At 35.9% G+C, this 21,397-nt stretch overlaps 1 protein-coding gene across 1 annotated transcript; it reads right to left on the reverse strand.

Moving 5' to 3' along the window:
- Positions 1-1,108: 1,108 nt before the first annotated feature.
- Positions 1,109-20,525, reverse strand: LOC143595185 (protein FAR1-RELATED SEQUENCE 5-like). The gene is made up of 7 exons (XM_077074288.1): positions 20,273-20,525; positions 3,103-3,358; positions 2,811-2,941; positions 2,582-2,693; positions 2,237-2,495; positions 1,789-1,996; positions 1,109-1,710 (listed from the first exon to the last, which is right to left on the reverse strand). The coding sequence occupies exons 1-7, from the start codon at positions 20,523-20,525 to the stop codon at positions 1,109-1,111; spliced, it is 1,821 nt and encodes a 606-aa protein (XP_076930403.1).
- Positions 20,526-21,397: the final 872 nt, after the last annotated feature.

The raw sequence follows: 21,397 nt of genomic DNA on the forward strand, positions 1-21,397 counted from the left end.
GTTCTAATACGTTCCCTCAAATTGACCACAAAAATAAACCTACTGAAATGACAAATATTATATGTTAAAACAATAACCAGTTAAAAATTACAATAAAAAAGAAATTATTGTGGAAAATGAGAATCTTTCAAATATTAACAATTTCTTTAATAATTTATGTATCTGACAAGCTATAAGTAGACTTAGACGTCCTTATACGTTCCATCAATGCGGATTTGAAAAAATTGATCACAAAAAAGTAAACCAAGATATAAATATACTGGCAAACTAATTAAAATAGAAAAAAAGGAATTGATTACAAATTGAAAAAAATGGTAATGTAATCATGGCTACTAAGCTGTTAAAATCTAACTAGATATAATTATTCTGAATTCAGATAATTTTGTATGACGCTTGGGCTATGAAAAGAGAGCTAAAACAACACACAAAAAAACACACCAACACCAAAAAAAAATGAAAAAAAAATGGATTCTGGGAATGTTACTGTGAAGAGCATTTTCCAAGCAAGAATCAACATTGAGCTTGCTAGAGACTGTAATCGGCTAAGAGTGGTTGAAGAAATTCAAGGGAGTGAATGATGAAGCAACAAAAAACGACGTTCCGTACCAAGAAGTTCTGAAGCACCCTGATAGCAACTTCAAGAAAGAGGCAACAACCTACCTGGAAAAGCAGGCTTCATGCTATGGTCAGCTTCATGATGTTCTGGAGAAAACAGTTCTCAAGGTGAAGGTTAATAAGAGAGTCAAGCGTGAAGATGCTCAAGAGATCCTTGGCAACAACTAGGGTTCGAGATGACGGCTGGTGTGGTGGTGTGGTGCTGGTGTGATGTGGTGGTGTAGTAGTTTAAAATAAGTTTGTAAATAGGTTATTTTAAAAAGTTTCTAGATGTGGTCCTCTTTTGTAACCTCTGTGGAACCTGGTTTAATCTATCTACTGTTTTTAGTAAGTATTATTCACCCAGCTTACACGTTCCAGTAACCATAAAATGCTTACACGTTCCAGAAAAATAAAAACATAAAAAAGTTTAAAAAAAGAAAATATGAACAAAACAAGAACACTAAAAAAACTATTTTTCTCGAAGTTGAGGACAAGTTCGGCTGTTATGACCCTATTGATGAAAAACTTTGCATCTCTCATATTTTTTGCCAGATCGACTTATAGATATCTCTTTCTGTGATTTAATCCGTTTATGCGACCCACAACCCTTGTTTTTTATACCACTAGGCACACGGACAGACACCTCAGATGGTTGATCATACCCTAGAATAGCAGAAAACCTATCCCTTTTTGATAAATGAGTTCTTTTGTATCTTGTCTCATCGGCTTGTATGATCATTATATTCATTTGATCTCTGACTTTGATTAACTCATCAACATCAGTTACATAGCTATTTATGAGATACTTGCCGGCCAATGTTATTTCCCTTGAGATCTCTTTAACTTTTAAAAATTTGTCGTTACCGAAACTTGAAATAGGAGCAGTTCTAGGATTAAGTTCAGTGGATTTCAAGCATGCAACACCGCTTCTAATATGAAACATTTCATCTTGAAAATCATTAAAAATAGCCTTTGTATACATCAGCTCTGCTTCCTTCTCAAATGGGTTTGAACTAACCGGATCTGGATGCGTGTACCTTGTATCATGATCATTTTTCCTACCATTGTGCCTTTGAATCTCCATACAATGATCAAAATGACTAAAGAACTCAACTAGTGATAATTGTGAGTTAGAAACTTGACAAAAAAAATGATTTTCACTTTCTGATCTCGATGTAGTTCTCATATGACCAGACAATGGTTCATCCATATAATACGCGGGGATCCAATCATATCTCATTTCAAACATGTCAGACAACCATTTATTTGTTTCGAGATCATATTCCTTCATTATAAGTTTCCATTGCGTCTCGAATTCAAATTGAGAAATTGCATCCGTCCAAACAATGTCACATATTTTACGTTTGAAATCTTCATTGTTACAAAGGGCAACACCAACCTGATGTTGCAAAAATAAGAATTTGTTAAATCAGTTAATATCAGAAAAATGGGTATATACGCTCTTATACGTTCTACTAGATTCATAACTGGTGCATACAAATAATACAAAAACTGATACATACTAAAAAAATGTTTACACGTTCTAACACGTTTTGTAAATATATGCAGCTATGTTTATACATTATAACACTTTCTAACACATATGCATAATGCTTTAATACGATAAAAATAAAGTTACCTTGTCAGCAAGTTTTTTCATAATATGCAACATACATAACCCATGTCTCAAATTTGGTAAAACAAGGGAGATTGTTTGCTTCATTGTAGGATCTTGATCAGTAACAACCACCTTTGGGGCAATACCAAATGAATCAAGAAAAGCTTTCAAAAGCCATGAATAAGATTCAATAGATTCGGACGATAATAACGCAGCACCAACAGTAACATTCCGACAGTGATTATCAATGGCAGTAAATGGCACAAAAACCATATTGTACCTGAAAAAACAAATTTATATAAAAACTAATTAAAAAATATGTGTAAAATATAAAAAGGTAAAAAACAATTGTATCAAATGACATACTGGTTTGTCTTAAATGTTACATCAAATGATTTAATATCTCCAAAAGCCAAATAATTTTTCTTTGAAATATCTTCAGCCCAAAACAAACGATCTAACTCACCGTTAGAATTAACTGTATACTCAAACGAATAACCATCACAACAGTTTTTCTTCCCGCTTAATCTTTGTACAACCATTTCAGCATCATACTCACCAATATAACAAGTTAAACTCTATTTGAAATTCTTACAATCATCTTTTGTAGCCCCAACTTCCTCAAATCCTCCAAACTTTGTCCTCATAATATTATACGTCTTAATAGGGCCCAAATTCAATGTTGACATGTCATATATAATATCTTGTTGTACATGAGTCAACTTCCTATTTGATCGAACAAAATGCATATCATTTGCATGCACCATTTCATGATTATGTCCTTCGAAAAAATCATTTATTTCAAACCTCAACCCATCAACAGATTTTAGAAAATTTGAGCTCGACAACCACACTTAATTGTTGGTCTCTTCTTTCTTTTATAATACGGTCTGCTGGAACGATCTTTTTCAGCCATAGAATCATAACTATTTGCAGGCTTGTGACCTTCTTTCGAACAGGTAAAATATTTAGACTTTAATAAAACCTCATTCATGTATGAACCTCCTTTATGAACACAAAAACCAGCTTTCTTTGCATATTCACAATAGAAATCATATGCATGATCAACAGATTCAAAAAACATTCCTTTTTCAGGTTTGCAAGATGCATTAACTTGAGGTATAACAAGATCTGATGAAGAATCTGATAAAAGAAAATTCAATCTAATGCATTCTTATACATTCTTATATGTTCGAAATCAAAAATGCAAAAACAAAAGCTCCTATTCACAATTTGCTATGAAAAAACACAAAATAATTTGAAGTCCAAAACAAAGCACAATTACTTCACCCCCAAAACTAAACGTTCTTATACGTTCTAATAAAAAAACCATTCCTACTCGCGATTTGATATTAAGACAAATAATTTAATGTCTAAATCGATTCACAAATACTTGGCGCCTATACAAAAACATAAACATCAATCATATAATATACAAACAGAAAAAAATAACCTAAAAAATGATAAAGTTAACTTATCAGTCCATAAAACCTACAGTATACAACTAAAAAACATCAAAATATTATTCTAATCACAAAAACTTGCCCAATCCTATACGTTCTAATACGTTCTAAATCAAACAACAACCAAACCTTCCCGCAAATTGCTATTACGACACATAAATCTGAAGTTTATTCGAATTGCAGTTACTAAACACCTATAAAAACACATAAAAACATAAAATTCATAATCGATCATAAATTCATCAAAAAATTAACCTAAAAACCGAAAAATTAAGTCGATTAAACCTACAGTGCACAGCTAAATACATAAAAATTTGATTAAAACTAAAACTAAAATAACTTACTTTGATGATCGTAATACATGACGTTAAACAAATCAACGATACCGTCCAGTTAATCGAATAACAAAAACCGCCAATTCAATTCTTAATGAGTTTTTGGATACATGATCAAATTTATAATACAACGGTTTCTAATACAGGCGCGATCGATTTTGAAAAGTAATGTAAAAAGACAAAAACACCCTTATGGGTACTTAACTAATCAAATTAATTAAATTGCAAATCAACGATAGGAAATCTATCGTACGTAATGTATGATAACCAATTTTCATATTGGATCTTTTACCTATATATATATATATATCAATCAATTGTTTAAAAAGATGAAATGGAACCTGAAGAATTGCTCCAAGCCTACACAGAGAGAGATGAGGCGTTGATAATTGACCATAGGAAGAGGAAGAACAAAAAATAAAACCCTAGCTCCTTATGTAAACAGTTGGAGTTGAGCCCATTCAAATCGAATTGGCCCATTTGAGATGTATTAAAAACAAAAGCCCTAGAAATATTACTCTTTCTCAAAGCCCAATCCCACATTAACTAAAAACAAAATTACCATTTTCTAAAGCTCAAGCTCTGCTCATGGGTTGTTCTTTTAAGCCCCGACTTGTTTAATTGTTTTTAGAAATATCTTAAACAAGTCTAACCTCAGTTCGAGCTCATGTAGTACCTTAAACAAGTCACAACTATTTATTTTAATATAATATTTATTTAATAATATATTATTGTGTTTTGATTATTTTTAATAAAAAAATTAAAAAAAACAAAAAAATGTACAAGTGACTGGGCGCCACGTGGCGCATAACGCCTAGGGGTGGGGCTTTATGACTACACTCTGTTTTTATAAAAAGTCATAACTCTGACTGGGCGCCATGTGACGCATAATGCCTGGGGTTGAAACTTTATGACTACTCATGGTCTAAAGTAGTGTTTTTATCTTTTTAATTATTATAGTTAAATTAGTTAGATATATTAATTAGAGAGAGATTTATTATGGTTATATTAGGTGCATTTATTGGAGAGAGAGAGCATTTATTGTTCTATTTACATTTTTTTATTTATTTTTAAGCATTTAAAACTTAAAACAAAACTAGTGGTCTATATTCATTTCTTACATTTCTTGCAATAATATCATTTCTCTCTTAAATTAAACCTATATATATATATATATATATAAGCATTAAATGTAATTTTTTAGTTTAAAATAATTATTTTATATAAACTATCCAAATTCTTATAAATATTTATTTAAGTGTTTTTATGTATTTTTGTATAATTATATCATATTATTAGTGATAAAACTTTGATAATAAAATTAATAATAAATCTTTGTAATACTTAATTTTCGCAATAACACCTGATCATCAATACCCAATTCTTCATCTTGTTTTAGCTTTATTATACAATCCATATTTATTTCCTAAATTATTGTAATTAGGATTCCCGTCGGTAATTCCCAAAGAGCGTAATTTACCACTTCTTGTCGTATTCTTTTCCGCTTTATTTCTAAGGTGAGTACCACATTCCCCTATTTTACTTGTTTTCAATGTTTTGTGGACTTATGCGTTTTCTATATTATTTCCCTACTGATTAATATTCAAACTGCATTATTGTCATTTGTGTTAACGATTTTGTACCATACTTGTTACGTGCTTACATGCTATTTTGAATCACATTCGGAGAGGTCCAGCATAATCTCAAAATAGTATGATCACGCGACAGTCGTAATAGCCATCGTACTTTTCGACATCTCATTTATTTTGCTCAATGGTTGAATTGTTTATCTCATTTGACTTGTTGCAATATTTATTTTTCTATTATATGTACATTAAAACTGGTGTGTTGCTCTCTCAACCTTGTGCTGACAAAAATCTACTTTATTTTTAACGCATATATAGGTCATCGTTTGATGTGAAGTTAATTAAAGATTGGAAAGAAAACTTAAGAATCAAGATAGAGAAATAAACAATACATATCTTTCATTATTTATGTTTGTTTGGTGAACTATTTGTCATTTTGGATATTGTATGGAATATTTTGTTTTAATTGAATTTTACTTAATAGATATTGAAATTTCCATTATTTCATGATAGTACCTTGAGAGCTGTGAGCAATCAGTTCACGCCCTGGCATTTTCGTTGTAGGGTGGGGTGTGACATTAAGGATGGTGGAAGCCTTCCAAGATGCTTGTAAATGAGTTGAAGTCAACAATTGTTTTAGAGTTAGAAACAATGGGTTAAAATCTCTTCTGGACTTCCCTTATTTTCTTTCTGTATGGCTCTATAAATTGTAAAAAGGGAGACATGGTTATGTTTTGAGAGAAAAAACATGGTCATGTTCAAGGAAAATGCAAATCTAAGCCTCTAATTTGGTTCTTTGGTATCCAAAAAAAACTATTGTTGATTGAAGTTACTAGGCTTGGTTAAATTAGTAAACACGAATTCCTGAAGACAAAAGGCTGGGTACGACTTTTTCTTTTGAAGGCACGGTTAATTATGTAACATCCATAAATTTCTAAGAATAAATAATTAATATATTATTTATTTAAGATGGAAAAGTTTACTTGAGTTAATAGAAAAATAGTAAAATTATAAAGATGGAAGGATAGGTAGGCTAATTAGATGTAATTTATTATGAACCAAAAGGAAATATGGGCCTAAGGTCCATGGGCTTAAGGGAGTATAAATACCCCTTAAAACCCTAATCCTTTTCATTGTCATACATCTCCACACCATAGCCTACACCATCAAAACACACACTTAACCCAATTCCCGTTTTTGAGAAAACCACCCACAAAGACAAAAAGATTCCCGGATATCTAGCCGTCGGATCGGTCTCAAATTTTAACGTAGTGTTCCTGGTATATACACTGATTAGATCTTCGATCAGAGGTCAGGAAGTCCAATTTTTATCAGCAAAACTATAGCAGCTCAAAAGTGAAGACTCCGGCAACTGTTCAGCTGTTCCGATGACTGTAGCTGCGGTTTCCGGCAAAGGTGAGCTGATGGGTTTGTAGATCGGGATGAGACGGTTCCGTGGCCGCTTGAATCACTCAAATCGTAGTTCGTTTGATATGGTTTTCATACAAAAACCTCAAATGTACATTTTTGTTAAAAATGCTTAATTTTCATGAACGGGTTTACATGAAAATTGGTAGGATGACTAATAATAAACGGGTTAGTTGGTTCGTTTCGGGTAAAACGAGTAGTGTTCGGTTTGCGAAAAGGACGTGTAAACGAAGTCGGTTTTGCATGAAACTTAGTAGGATAGTAAATCGAGTATAGCTATACTATAAAGTTGCAAACTTGAGGATTAAAATGGACTTAACGAAGTTATGGTTATGTACGGTTCATAAAGGAAACCTTAGAACTAGCTAGAACATTTTAACACTATAAAGGTTTAAACTTTATGACTAGAACGGGCTAGATCTTGAAGCCGTAATGATGATGGGTGTAAAACGTTTATGAATGGTGGAGAAAAGTGGTTAAAAGTTCATGATATGAACCATAAACAGTTAACGGAGCTAGGTAAAAGTGATAAAGATAGAAAGATGAGCTGAACACCCAACCTGAGGGTTCTCTATCCAAGATGATGGTTCTCGGCCAAGACTGAGGGTTCTTGACCATTGAGTTCTCGGTGAACTGAGTTCTCGGTCAAGAAAAGAGTTCTCGGTCAAAAAAGGGAGTTCTCGGTCAACATGAGTATTCGGTCAACATGGGTTCTCGGCCCCAAGGGTTCTCTGCCTTGAGTTCTCGGATACTCAGTTTTCTGTTTGGTTTGGGCCTAACCCAGTTAGGCCCAGATGCTTTAATGGACAATGGGACTGACTTAACTAAGTCTACAAGTGCCAAGCCCATAAGTTAAAAAACTAGCCCATCATCATAAACTAAACCAGCAAGCCCAACTTAGAAAATACGTTGATTAACTAAACTGCCAACTTAAGTAATTATATGGTTAATTAACAAATATATATTTAACAGTTAGCTGAGCTCAGTTAAAGAAGGGAATAACGAGCCCAGGTGAGTTTCTAGCCCCACTCCTTGTTATGTTTTTCGGGGTTGTGTGCATACTCGATGTGATTAGTTAATACACTTACCTTAAGTGGTAGGTGTATGCCTATTATGATATATGTGAAAGTTATGAATGTTTGCTTGACGGTATATGAACAATCTTTGGATATCGCATGATTTGTTAGGAGATAGTTTAAAAATGTGATTGACTATATAAGTATATGTGTGATGTATGTTATAGATTAATGAGTATGTAAGAAAGTATATTTATATATAAATGATTCGTAAGAGAAAGAAAAGTATGAAACGAGGAATTGATGGTAAAGGGTGGCAGACCCTAATAATATATGTGAAGGAGGGTGGCATACCCTAATAATATCTGTGAAGGAGGATGGCAGACCCTAATAATATCTGTGAAGGAGGGTGGCAGACCCTAATAATATCTACGAGGTTATAAAGCGAAAGGCTCTTTAAAACGTAGAAGTATGTATGTAAAGTAAGATAAAATTTGAAAGTAATAAAGAAAGAAAGTATGAAAGTAAGAATGAAGGTATATACTTACGTATGTACTAAAGAAAGTAAAAGAGGTTAAGTATGTAATATAAGAACGTATTGTATGTTACTTGTATTAACTAGAACTCACTCAGCGTAGCTGACTTGAGGGGATGAGGTAGCTAGCTTGAGGGGAACACGTGGCATTGAATAAGAGACTGGCATCGGAAGACTCAAGACGTCTATCAGTTTATGTTTAATTACTTAGTTTTCTAAAGATAACATGGGTGTTTAAGACGTGTTATGGATCGTTATGTAATAATTTATGGAAGTTTTTATATTCCGCGTAAAAGTTTTAATTAACTCTGATATTTAGAACTGTGTTTATGAGTAAATCCAACGTCCAATGTGAGGCACCGGTATCGGGGATTTACAAGTTGGTATCAGAGCAAAGTTTGAGAGATTTAAGCATCCTACATGCTTAAACTCGAACAGAGAATGGGATTCAAGTAAGAAAAAAAAGAAGATGTCAGTTCAAGATAGCCATGTGTCACTCAAGCAAGCTTAGTAAAGGTAAAGTATATGGTTAAATAATGTGTAAGGATGATAGCTTAATTGTTAAATAATGTGTATGTAGGGATAGGATTAATCGATTGTTTGATTGATTAACTATTTAAAAGTAGAAAATAGCACAAGTGAAGTCATAAAGGGAAGTATGTAGAACCTGAGGAGTAATGCAAATAGTTAATTACACTTGGCCACTATCATTAGAGATAAGATAGATGACTGCTACAAATGGGGCGGGCGCGAAGAGGTCGTACTAGACGTTGTGGTAAGACACGTGCCAACCAGACACCTGTTGAAGAATGTGTGACAAAGTAATATACGAAAACAATAGGACTTCGACTTTAGGAAGTAAAGAAGAAGGATCACGCCTGGAGCTTGTGATTATATACACCAAGGGAGTTGCTCAAATGTTTCGCACTACAAAGCCAACAATGTTCGCCGAAGCATCAAAGGTAGCCCGAATTGTGAAGTCCAAATGGAAGTAACATGAAATAAACAAAGATAAGCCAACTAGAATGAGTCAAGACAGGTAGTATGTCTGCAATAGTTAACTCCATAAAGGAACTTGCTAGGATCGTGAGTAACGAAGCAAATGACAAGAAAGTAGAGATGATCGAGAAGGACGGGTGAAAGTCGAGGCATCCTAATTGAAAAGGAATGAAAGTACGAGACTACATAGTTTAGAAAATATGAAAGAAGACATTAAGAAGAATATAGTTGTGTACCTGACACTTTATGGAAGAGACCACTAGCAATACTTTCGTCAAAGCATGAGAATGGTTAAGAATTGTAAGGTAGAACTAGAGGGACGTGAGTTCCTTTCTACTCTTTATGATTGACCTTAAGAGAGTTCGATGTCGTTTGGGAATGGATTTGACGTCTGTGTTAAAGATCGTATAGCATGTAAGAGTAAGTTGATAAGGTTTATGTAATCGGATGGCGGAACAGTGACGGTTTATGGTAATAAGGAAAGTTCAAAGCCTAACGTCATTCCGATGATAGAAGCTAAAGGTTTGTTAAGGCAAGGGTGCAGTGCCTACCTGGCGTATGTTGTCAAAGCTACGGCCGACACGAAAGAAATGAAAGATGTTCCTGCAGTGTGTGACTAACCAGAAGTGTTCCTGTAGGACCTTCCGTGGTTACCACTGGAACGAAAGGTGGGATTCCAGATAGAGTTAATACCAAGAGCACAGCCCGTCGCGAAAGCACCTTACCGCATGTCGCCGTCCAAGATGAAAGAGTTAATGCCCGAACTGCAAGAACTCCTCGACAAGGTTGCTTTAATGTAGAGTGTTTCCATGCGAGGTGTACCGGTGATGTTCGTGAAGGAGAAAGACGGAAGTATGGGGATGTGAATAGATTACTACAAGTTGAATAAGCTTAGTGTGAAGAATAGATATTCGTTGCCACAAATAGACCTCAGAGCAGTCTATCATCAGTTGAAAGTGGAAAAGGCAGACATCCCTGAGACAACATATCAGACGCGATATGAATACTATGAGTTTCTCGTGATATCATGGATAGACGAATGCTCAAGCAATAGATATGGTTATGATGAATAGGGTGTGTCATCCGAACGTGGGCAAATCTGACATCGCAATTGTTGATAATAATCTTGAAATATTCAAGGAATAAGTCCGAACATGTTGAACACTTGAGAGAAGTGTTGGAGCGCTAAAGAAAGAGTAATTGTATTCTAGGTTTTCAAGGTGCACCATTAATACATGTCATAAGAGTTTGGATATCTCTTCAAGTAAAAAGGAACATAATATAAGACAAGAAGATGGGTAAGGCTGATAAAAGAATTGTGATTTTGAAATCAAGTATTATCCTGGTGAGGCTAATGACGGGTGGTCCATGGGACAACCCTTAAGTGGTTTAAGACCGTTAATATTCATGTGTTTAATTAGTTTATCTTGTTGAATTGGATAACTATGTTTACTCTTGTAATGGTAGGTATGAAAAGCTAGATGATGGGATTATGAGAACGTAGGCGAAAACGGACATGGAACGAAAAAAATATCAAGTAAATAAGATGGAAAAGAGTGAAGTCCACCGTAGCTTACGGTACCCACCGTAAGCTACGGTGGGAGTTGAAGATTATAAGCTGCCGTAAGGCAGTTTAAACCCAGCGTGGTTTTTTTGGAAGCCACCGTAAGCTACGGTGGCCACCGTAGCTTACGGTGGACGCGTGCTGCAAATTGTAACTGACTTTTTTATTTGTCTTTTTGGTCGGCTTTTGAGATTATTATCATTACTTTTCATCTAGAGGAGACCTAGAGGCGATTTTGGAGTGCAAGAATATTATTTTGAGTGTGGTAATCATTAAAGACTCGTTTTTGATTCATATGCAAATTATAATTGAAGGAATGATGAACCGAATCATGCTCGGCTAAACTCCTTTGTGTTTTCCCTCGGATTGTAAGGTTTATTATGTTTGTTTGGTTGAATGTTTAGACAATTTCTGAGATAATATTTGATCTTATTGATTTCATTATTATTGTGTTTACGTATATTTGATCTTATTGATTTCATTATTATTGTGTTTATGTATTGATTGATAGATTATTAGTTTATCGATTTTGTGTTCTAAACCGTCAGTTCTTGCTTCTTTAAGTAATCGAGATTAATCTAGAGGGATTTAGGGTTAGATAAACTAATTGGTTTTTGAGTGATCACCTTGCGTTGTATAATCCAAGTACTTGATCTTCATTTATCGCATTCGTTTACATAAACACGAACTTTACCTATTGTTCATCTCAGTTAAACATTAACTGTAACATTCATGGAAATCTGAAACCGAGGAAAGGCATATTTTCGCATACTGATTAAAACTCGTTTATTGCTTTAGTTCTTTTTGTTATCAAAACCAAACAACCAAATCATTGAATTTATTTTCTGCACTTAGTTTAATTTAGATAAATTACATATTACTTGGTAACACAATTTCCACAATCTCCCTGTGTTCGATAGCCGCTTATCGCTATCTAATAGTTGTAATCGGTTTTTTTTTTAGTGAGTCTTCGACATAACGTCAAATTTTGGTGCCGTTGCCGGGGAGTAGTGCGCGACGTGTGTTAGCTTTAGTAGTTTTTGTGTTATTTTCGGGTTTACGCTGGTTGTGTTAATGTGCAGGTACCTACAGGTGTATGCATACTAGAGGCTCTAATAGGTCATCACCGCTAGTAATTGATCCCGAGATTGACAGAACACTTCGAAGAAACCGAGTCTTACTTATGGAGAATAAGCTTCTTGGTTCTCCAACCGCATCAAACAACATGGATTCACCACTTCCCACTTCTGGTCAAACAATCCCGACTACACCTCCACCAAATCCACCTCCACCGATCACTACTAATATATCTACAACATCAAGTGAACTCGAACCACCACCCACAACCGAACCCATGGCTGCTCAATTCACCAATGCAACATCATCCACATTGCCACCTATTACCAACCTTTTTCCTAACTTTGGTGCGTTATCATCTTCTCAACAATATCAACCACCAACCTTTCAACCATCACAATCAAGTTACCAATATCAACCCCAACCTTTCATGCAACATTCAAGATAACAAGGTGACGGATACGGATATGGGTTTGATAGTGAATTTGAGGGGTATGAAGTGGAAGGTCCACTACATGGGAGGTGATGGAGGAAAAACGGTAAATCCGGGAACTTTTGGTTATGGTCAATGGCAACAACCACCGCCGGTTATTCAACAACAACCACCACCAGTTCAACAAACTCAACCACCAGTTCAACAACCGCCAGTTATACAACAAGCTCAACAAAAACCACTGGTTGTTGTTAATCAACAAGTTCAACCGCCACCAATTGTTCAACAACCACAAGGGCAACCTCAAGAACAACAATTCCAACCACAAATGCCCCAACCACAGTTTCAACAATAATATGCGCAGCCAAGGCCCGTTTATAGGCAAATGGGTCAACCAAGAGTACCAATGGGGGTACCAAGAAGGCATGCAAGAGATATGGTAAGGGGGATTGAAGCCCATTTCCGACCCATAAATTACTAATAATCTGTCTCCGGTGGTTATCCCTCTCAATCATCAAGGGAGGAAATTTGAAGTAAGAATAAATTCCCTTCAAAGTCTTCCGAAGTATAAAAGTCTAGCAACGGAGGAACCTTACTTCCACTTGGAGGCATATGACTCCATTTGCAACACAACTGGGGGTCAAGGTTTTACATCGGATGATGTTAAGTTGGTGTTGTTTCAGTTTTCGTAGGAAGACAAGGCAAAGAGATGGTTTTACACTTTGCCTTCCGCGTCTATTTATACTTGGGCCGAAATGCAACAAAGATTTTTAGAAGAATTGAAGGATTTGCCAAGCCATCATTGGAAAGCCCACCGAAATTGGAATTGAAGGATTTGCCAAGCCACTTGAAGTATGCGTGTTTGGGGGATAATGACACATTACCGGTCATTATTGCATCTAATTTGGAAGAGGCCCAAGAACAACAATTGTTGAAGGTGTTGAAGACGAATAAAGCCGCCATAGGTTGGACAATTGCCGATTAAAAAGGCATTAGTCCATCTATAGTTATGCACAAAATCATCACCAATGAGGAGGCAAAACCAACCCGAGAGACTCAAAGAAGGTTGAACCCAATTTGAGAGAAGTTGTGAAGAAAGAGGTAATAAAGTGGTTGGATGCGGGAATCATCTATCCCATCTCGGATAGCGAATGGGTAAGTCCTACACAGGTGGTACCGAAAAAAGCAGGTATGCAGGTAATTAAAGATGAAAGCAGTGAACAAATTGCCACCCGACTGGTCACCGGGTGGCGAGTTTGCATTGATTATCGTAAATTAAACGCCGCTACATCTAAAGACCATTTTCCATTACCTTTTATTGACCAAATTATTGAAAAATTATCGGGTCAAAAGTATTACTGTTTTTTGTATGGGTACTCGGGTTATAACCAAATTGCTATTCACCCGGATGACCAACACAAGACCACTTTCACCTGCCCGTATGGCACTTTTGCTTTTCGGCGAATGCAATTCGGATTGTGTAATGCCCCGGCCACATTCCAACGTTTTATGATGAGTATTTTTTCGGATATGGTCGGGGAGTCACTTGAGGTATTTATGGATGACTTTTCCATTTTTTGTCCAAATTATTAAACTTGTCTCAATGAATTAGAAAAAGTTTTAAAAAGGTGTGTTGAGACAAATTTAGTTCTAAGTTGGGAGAAAAGTCACTTCATGGTGCAAGAGGGTATCGTGTTGGGTCACGTTATTTCAGAAAGGGGAATGGAAGTAGACAAGGAAAAAGTCCGGGTAATATCATCTCTACCTCCACCTAAAAACATTAAGGGGGTAAGGTCATTTTTGGGGCATGCGGGTTTTTATAGAAGATTTATTAAAAGCTTTAGTGTAATCACAAAACCTTTATGTAATTTATTGTTAAAAGATGCTCCTTTTGATTTTACTAACGAGTGTTTGCAAGCATTTAATGTTTTGAAGGAACAGTTGGTGAAAGCTCCCATTCTACAACCACTGGATTGGTTAAAGCAGTTTGAGATCATGTGTGATGCTAGTGATACTACTATAGGAGCGGTATTGGGTCAACGAGTTGATAAAAACCTGTCGTCATTTATTATGCGAGTAAAACATTATCCGAAGCGCAACTTAATTATACAACCACCGAAAAAGAATTGCTTGCGGTGGTATATGCTTTGGATAAGTTTCGCTCGTATATTTGGGGGAGTAAGGTGATTGTTTATTCGGACCATAGTCCGGTTCGATATTTGATGGAGAAGAAGGATGCAAAAGCGCGGTTAATTCGATGGGTATTGCTTTTGCAAGAGTTTGATTAGAGGTTCGAGATAAAAAGGGTGTGAAAATGTCGTGGCGGATCACCTATCCCGAATTCCATTGGAGGGTGTCGATGACCCGATGGAGATAAACGAACGGTTTCCCGATGAACAATTGTTAGCCGTGTCAACCGCACCGTGGTATGCCCACTTTGTGAATTATCTAGCAACAGGATCTATTCCAAGTCATTGGGTGAAGAAAATAAGGCAACGGTTCATGGCCCAAGTGAAACAATATATTTCGGATGAACCAGACTTGTTTAAGATTGGTTTGGATCAAATGATAAGGAAGTGTATTCCCGATTCTGAGGTATGGGAGATTTTGACTCATGCACATACATCGGCGTGCGGAGGTCATTTTAGCGGTCAAAAGAAGGGTTACCGGGTGATCCAATGTGGGTTTTATTGTCCCACCATTTTTAAAGACGCAAGTGAATATGCCCGACATTTCTTGAATAGCCAAAAGTTGGGTAGTATCTCGAAACGGGATGAAATGCCATTGCAACCAATTTTGGTGTTAGAGATTTTCGATGTATGGAGAATTGACTTTATGGGCCCGTTTCCAAACTCGAATGGATTTTTATATATCTTGGTTGCGGTTGATTATGTGTCCAAGTGGGTAGAAGCGGTAGCAACAAGAACTAATGATCATTCGGTAGTTTTCAAATTCGTTCAATCAAACATTTTTGCTTGGTTTCGTATCCCGCGGGTTATTATAAGTGATGGTGGGTCACATTTCAAGAATTTCAACTTTGGGAAGCTTTTAAAATGGTACAATGTAAATCACCGAATTGCTACTCCTTATCATCCACAAACAAGTGGACAAGTTGAAGTGTCCAATCGCGAAATCAAAGAAATCTTGATGAAGACGGTGCGGGTCGATAGGAAGGATTGGTCTTCTAAGTTAAATGATGCATTGTGGGCGTATCGAACCGCCTACAAAACTCCTAGCGGTTAGTTTATGGAAAAGGGTGTCATTTACCAATGGAGTTGGCACATAGGGCGTTTTGGGCGATTAAGAATGTGAATGCGGATTATAAGGAAGCGGGTGAATTGATAAAGTTGAAATTGAATGAGATCGAGGAAATCCGGGATGAAGCATATGAATGTGCTTCCACGTACAAAGACAAACTAAAGAAAGTCCATGATGCAAAGTTGAGAAAACGGACTTTTGAAGTGGGTCAAAGGGTGTGGTTGTACAATTCATGGTTGAAACTGTTTCTGGGTAAACTAAAGAGTAAGTGGATGGGTCCATATATCATCACAAAAGTGGGCCAATTTGGTGATGTAGAGATAGAAGATGTTCAAGAGCAAACGAAACAAGTTGTGAACGATCAAAGACTTAAACCTTATTTGGAAGGAAAGGACATCAATATGCTCGATGTGGACCGGGTGAGTTACTTGTTAAGCTCACCGGATGAGGAAACGAATTAAGAGGCCAAGGTATGTTGTATATTTTAGTATAGGTTAAATTAGTTTTTATTTAAAATTGGTTTTAAAAATTACCTTCTTCGCTTTGGAGTTGTCCAAATCAAGTGTGGGGAAGTCCTTGTGATTTTTATACCGTGTTGAGGACAACTCGGGTTTTTCATGGGGGGTTGATGTGTGAAAATATATATATATAATAAACACGAATCGCAACTAAGCTTTAAAAACCAAACAATCTATTCTAGTTCACACAAATGGCAAGTGTACCGGTCGCGTATAGCAAAGATAAGGAAAGTCCGGATATCGAACTCGAAGACACGTGAGAACGGCTCAGATTATAAACCCCAATACAAGTCCTACCTTAAAATATTTAATTGATTTTATTATTATTTTTTTTTATATTTTGTTTTAATTACTTTACTAACTTACTTAAATTAATGAAACTGGACAAGAAAAATTTAACGGCACTAACGGAGCTCTCAAATATGATGAAGGTGAACCACCTAGGTAAGGTATCTTAACGAATATCAACGACGCTCGGGTGACAACGAACACATAAAACCGGGTTCTAAAGGTTATCTAACTAGACAATTATAAGGGAAAATAGGTCCCCGCGATCAGTTTTACTAAAGACCCATAAAAACGTCTAGAAAGAATAATAAAGCACGGTTGATTTTCTAAGTACCCAATTGATTTATTATTTGGTCCGTATAAAAATCACAAATTCCTCTAAAGCTCGTAATCGTAACAAACCTCGGGAATAAGTGGTAATTCAATATTAAAGATTAAATAATTCGGCTTACAAATTAACCTAATAAACGGCTAGAAAACCGCACGTGGTCTCGCAACGGAAAACTATATTGAATAGACCAAAAATACAAACCAACTCCTAATGTCTTGGTCCAACTAAAAGGAGATGAACCATTGAGATAAACAATTCTAACCAATCAAACCCTATGGTGACGTCTACCACAAACAACCAAAAACACCAAGTAATTAGTCTAACATGCAATCCTAAACCAAACAAAAAACTAATTCATGTAAATATAAAATCACATGGGGTTTAATTAATATAATATTGAACAACTCACTAGCAATCATAGAATAAAATCATAATAATATGAACTTGATACTAGAAAATCAATTATATGTTCGTTACTCAACCCAAAACAATCGTCAAAACATCGTCAATTAACCAAACCTAGGTAGTTCTAGTAATTTAGCTACTCATGTCCAAAGCAAACTCCAATATATAAGTATTAAAAGAAAACATCCGGTGAATATTTAAAAATAAACAAATAATTATATTCTAAGAATAATAACTAAAAAGAAAGACGAACCAGACTACTATTCTTCAATCCTTTTCGTTACTTTTTCTTTTTGATGATGATCTCTCCATAAATTCCACAGTAACAAAACTTTGGTATATAATAATAATAACTCTATTGTTGTGTAGCAGTCAATCAAACTTTTGTGCGCTGACCTTGGAACAAATAATATATTATGCTTGTATCCTTCAAAAGTGGCGGCTCTCTCGCAAGAATATATTCTCCACGGCAGTAGTGTTCTCTCCTCAAAATAATAATATTCGCTTATAACCAAAAATTCACCGCCAATGTTTTCCTTCAGCCCTACGTCAAAGTTTTCTATATTCTCCTTTGGACTCGTAAAGAGTGGGCTGCTATTGTTTTTATTAACTTTTATCTTGGGCCTGATTCAAAAATATATTTATATCATCAAATTTAATAAAATGAATAAAGCTACAGCATGCAACGTGAAAGTAAAACTCATGAAGTCTTTTGTATCATGTGTACTTTTTATTTATATTATTTTCTCATTGTAACATTTACGCATCACATGATACTATCAAATTTTGATTTTCTTTTCTTTATAGTAAACATTAATAATACTCCATTTAGCTCGTTGTCTTATGAAACCAATAAAATTTAACCATGAACCAATTTAGAATAATATTCAATAAAAACTCGGCTCAAATATACTTAAAAGTGTAGAAAATATTTATATAATAATATGTATCTTTTAGACCACATCAAATATTCCCACACTTAAACATTTTTCGTCCCTGAAAAAGAAATCTACATAGGATCATAACCAAGTAAAAACAACAAACTCTCAGATTATTTAGCATTATTATAGCACAAGAAATAGCTCGACATATTGACCGCGATTGCCGGTATTGTTGTCCACTTAAACCCAGCCACCAGCCAATCAAGCCCCCCTTTTACATTAAACGTTTTAAGACCAAAAATTAAGGCTACACCTACCCCATCTCAGACAAAGAGAGCTAGAAAAAACTAGAGTCGAAGCAAACTGGCTTGACAAATCACCATGAGCCAAGGACTCGTTGATGGTACTAATTAGATGTACTCGGTGAAATTTTGATGGATGAATGGTCAAGTGGAGGTCATACGAGCTATTCCTAAATATTATTGGACTTTGTCCTATAGATTCCTAATTTTTATTTATTGACTAAGAACCTTCGAGCCCCAATAGTGTATTCTCAGAGTCACCATCCCCAAGGTAACACGTAAACTCTAAGTCCCGTCTAGTATGTGCACTTTGGCCTCTTTTACTAACTTTAAAGAATGCTCATTTGGCATTTTACAATACATAACTTTTTTTCACAAGCATTTTGCTTTTCTTGAACAACTTTTGAGAATACACAAACATAACTTTCAATACATACTTTTCTTTTTCTTTCTTTTCTTTTTTTTCTTTCTTTTTTTTTCAACTTTTTTTTTCTTTCAATCTTTTATATCACCCTAAAATATATAACTATTTCTAAGCTCGTAGAAAGATGGACATGTGGTGTGTGCTGGTTTGAGTGCATATAAGTATAACCATCTCAAAGTTTTCAAATTATGGTAATCCTCCCTAAGCATCGAAATTCGGTTTCACCGTTTTTCAAATTATTATATATATATATAAAAACTGCTAAAAAGGACTATCAAAGCTAGTTGGGCCTACCGACACATCCCAAATCAAATATGTGAACCATCCCTTCTTTTATTATCATATTATATATTTCAAAAGTTCTGAGAGTTCGTTAGCACATTGGTAGTAATATCATTTCCTGTTTAACGTAGAACAAAAACAATTTTCAATGGACATTTTTCTTTAAAACTTTTTTTTTTCATATTCAGTCGCCCCAACCACTTTCAGTTTTCGGGTCAATGGCTATCCCGTATGTCTACAGGTAGATAACAGGACCAAACATATACAAGTATATGTCCCTCGAACTTATGTAGCCGACATAATTTTCAGCGAAAGAACAAAACAACTTTTTTTATTTTTTTATTATATATTTATTTTATATATTTTTTAATTTTTTTTCCTACAACTAAGTAAAATAAATTCTCATCCCCACACTTAGAACGAAATCGTCCTCGATGAGAACAAGGAAAAGAAATAAAAATAGAATTAAAACTTAAAATAGCAAAAAGTAAAACAGAGAACGGGTTACTCCCCTGGTTTATATGCAGGATCTTCATCAGCTGCGTATAATCAAGCGACCGTATAGCATTTCATTCGCGGCCGCAACCCCGGGAGAACTAGTTCCAAAACTCCATCAGAGCTACCATGCGCATAATAATACCTGTAATAACTCAAACTCGCTCGCATGTAGCGGCGTACACAACAGAATACAAAAAACATAAGAAATAAACATATTTTTGTGTTTTTGTATTTTTTTATATTTTTTATTTATAAATGAAAAGACAAACAGAATACCCTCAAAATCAACTGCTCGAATGGAGATTGAGTACGAGCGGCTTCAATCGGGAGGATCCTTAAAAACAAAAATAAAAAAAGATAAACAAAACTCGGGCTGCCTCCCGAGAGCGCTTGGTTTAACGGGTCCTCAGCCTGACCTCTCTCTCACTTCTAACCCAAATATACTGTAAGGCGCAAAACCTCGCCTTCCTCCATGCTCGCCTTCTCACCAATGTAGTGCTTCAGACGGTGACCATTAACTTTGAAGCTCCCATTCTTGTCTTCAATTTCTATCGCTCCATACGGGAAGACTTCCTTGATCGTGTACTGTCCATACCATCTGGACTTAAGATTTCCCGGAAATAATTTGAGTCGGGAATTAAACAAGAGTACGGCGTCCCCACACTTCAACTTTTTATCACCTCTCATCTTCCTATCATGTATCTATTTGGTTTTCAGCTTATAATTATAGAATGTGCATAGGCATGATCGCGGAGCTCCTCTAACTCATGTATCTTATGGAAACGGTTATCTCCAGCAGTTGAAAGATCAAGGTTAACCGTTTGAAGCGCCCAAGAAGCACGATGCTCCAACTCAACAGGCAGATGACAGGCTTTCCCATGAATCATCCGAAACGGTGTGGAACCGGTTGGAGTTTTGTACGTTGTACGGAAAGCCCACAAAGCATCATCTAATTTGTCGGACCAATCCTTTCGGTTTAGCCCAACCGTCTTCTCAAGAATTCGTTTGATGCCCCGGTTACTCACTTCCACCTATCCACTGGTCTGTGGGTGGTAGGCAGTCACAAGCCGATGGGTGACCCCATAGCGTTGCAACGCCTTCTCCATCTGCGCGTTGCAAAAGTGAGTACCTCGATCGCTGATCAAGGCTTTCGGTACACAAAAACGAGAGAAAAGATTTTTTAGAAATCTCACTACAATTCGGGCGTCGTTAGTGGGCAAGGCCTTGGCTTCCACCCACTTGGAGACGTAATCAACCGCCACGATTATGTACTTGTTCCCTCTAGAAGACGGGAACGGGCCCATAAAATCAATACCCCAAATGTAAAAAACCTCGCAAACCTGAATAGCAGTTTGGGGCATCTCATTTCAGGATGAGATGTTACCGACACGCTGGCATCGGTCACAGCTTTTAACAAACGCATGAGCATCTTTGAAAATCGAAGGCCAGTAGAATCCTGAATCGAAGACCTTCTTAGCAGTAAGAACAACACCATGGTAACCTCTTGTCGGTCCCTCATGACAGTGGCTCAAAATCCGCCACCCCTCATCAACATCCAC

This window comes from Bidens hawaiensis, unplaced genomic scaffold (genome assembly GCF_021521415.1).
Source record: "Bidens hawaiensis isolate Kalapana, Puna unplaced genomic scaffold, B.hawaiensis_p1.1 tig00044780_1, whole genome shotgun sequence".
Classification (NCBI taxonomy): Eukaryota; Viridiplantae; Streptophyta; class Magnoliopsida; order Asterales; family Asteraceae; genus Bidens; species Bidens hawaiensis.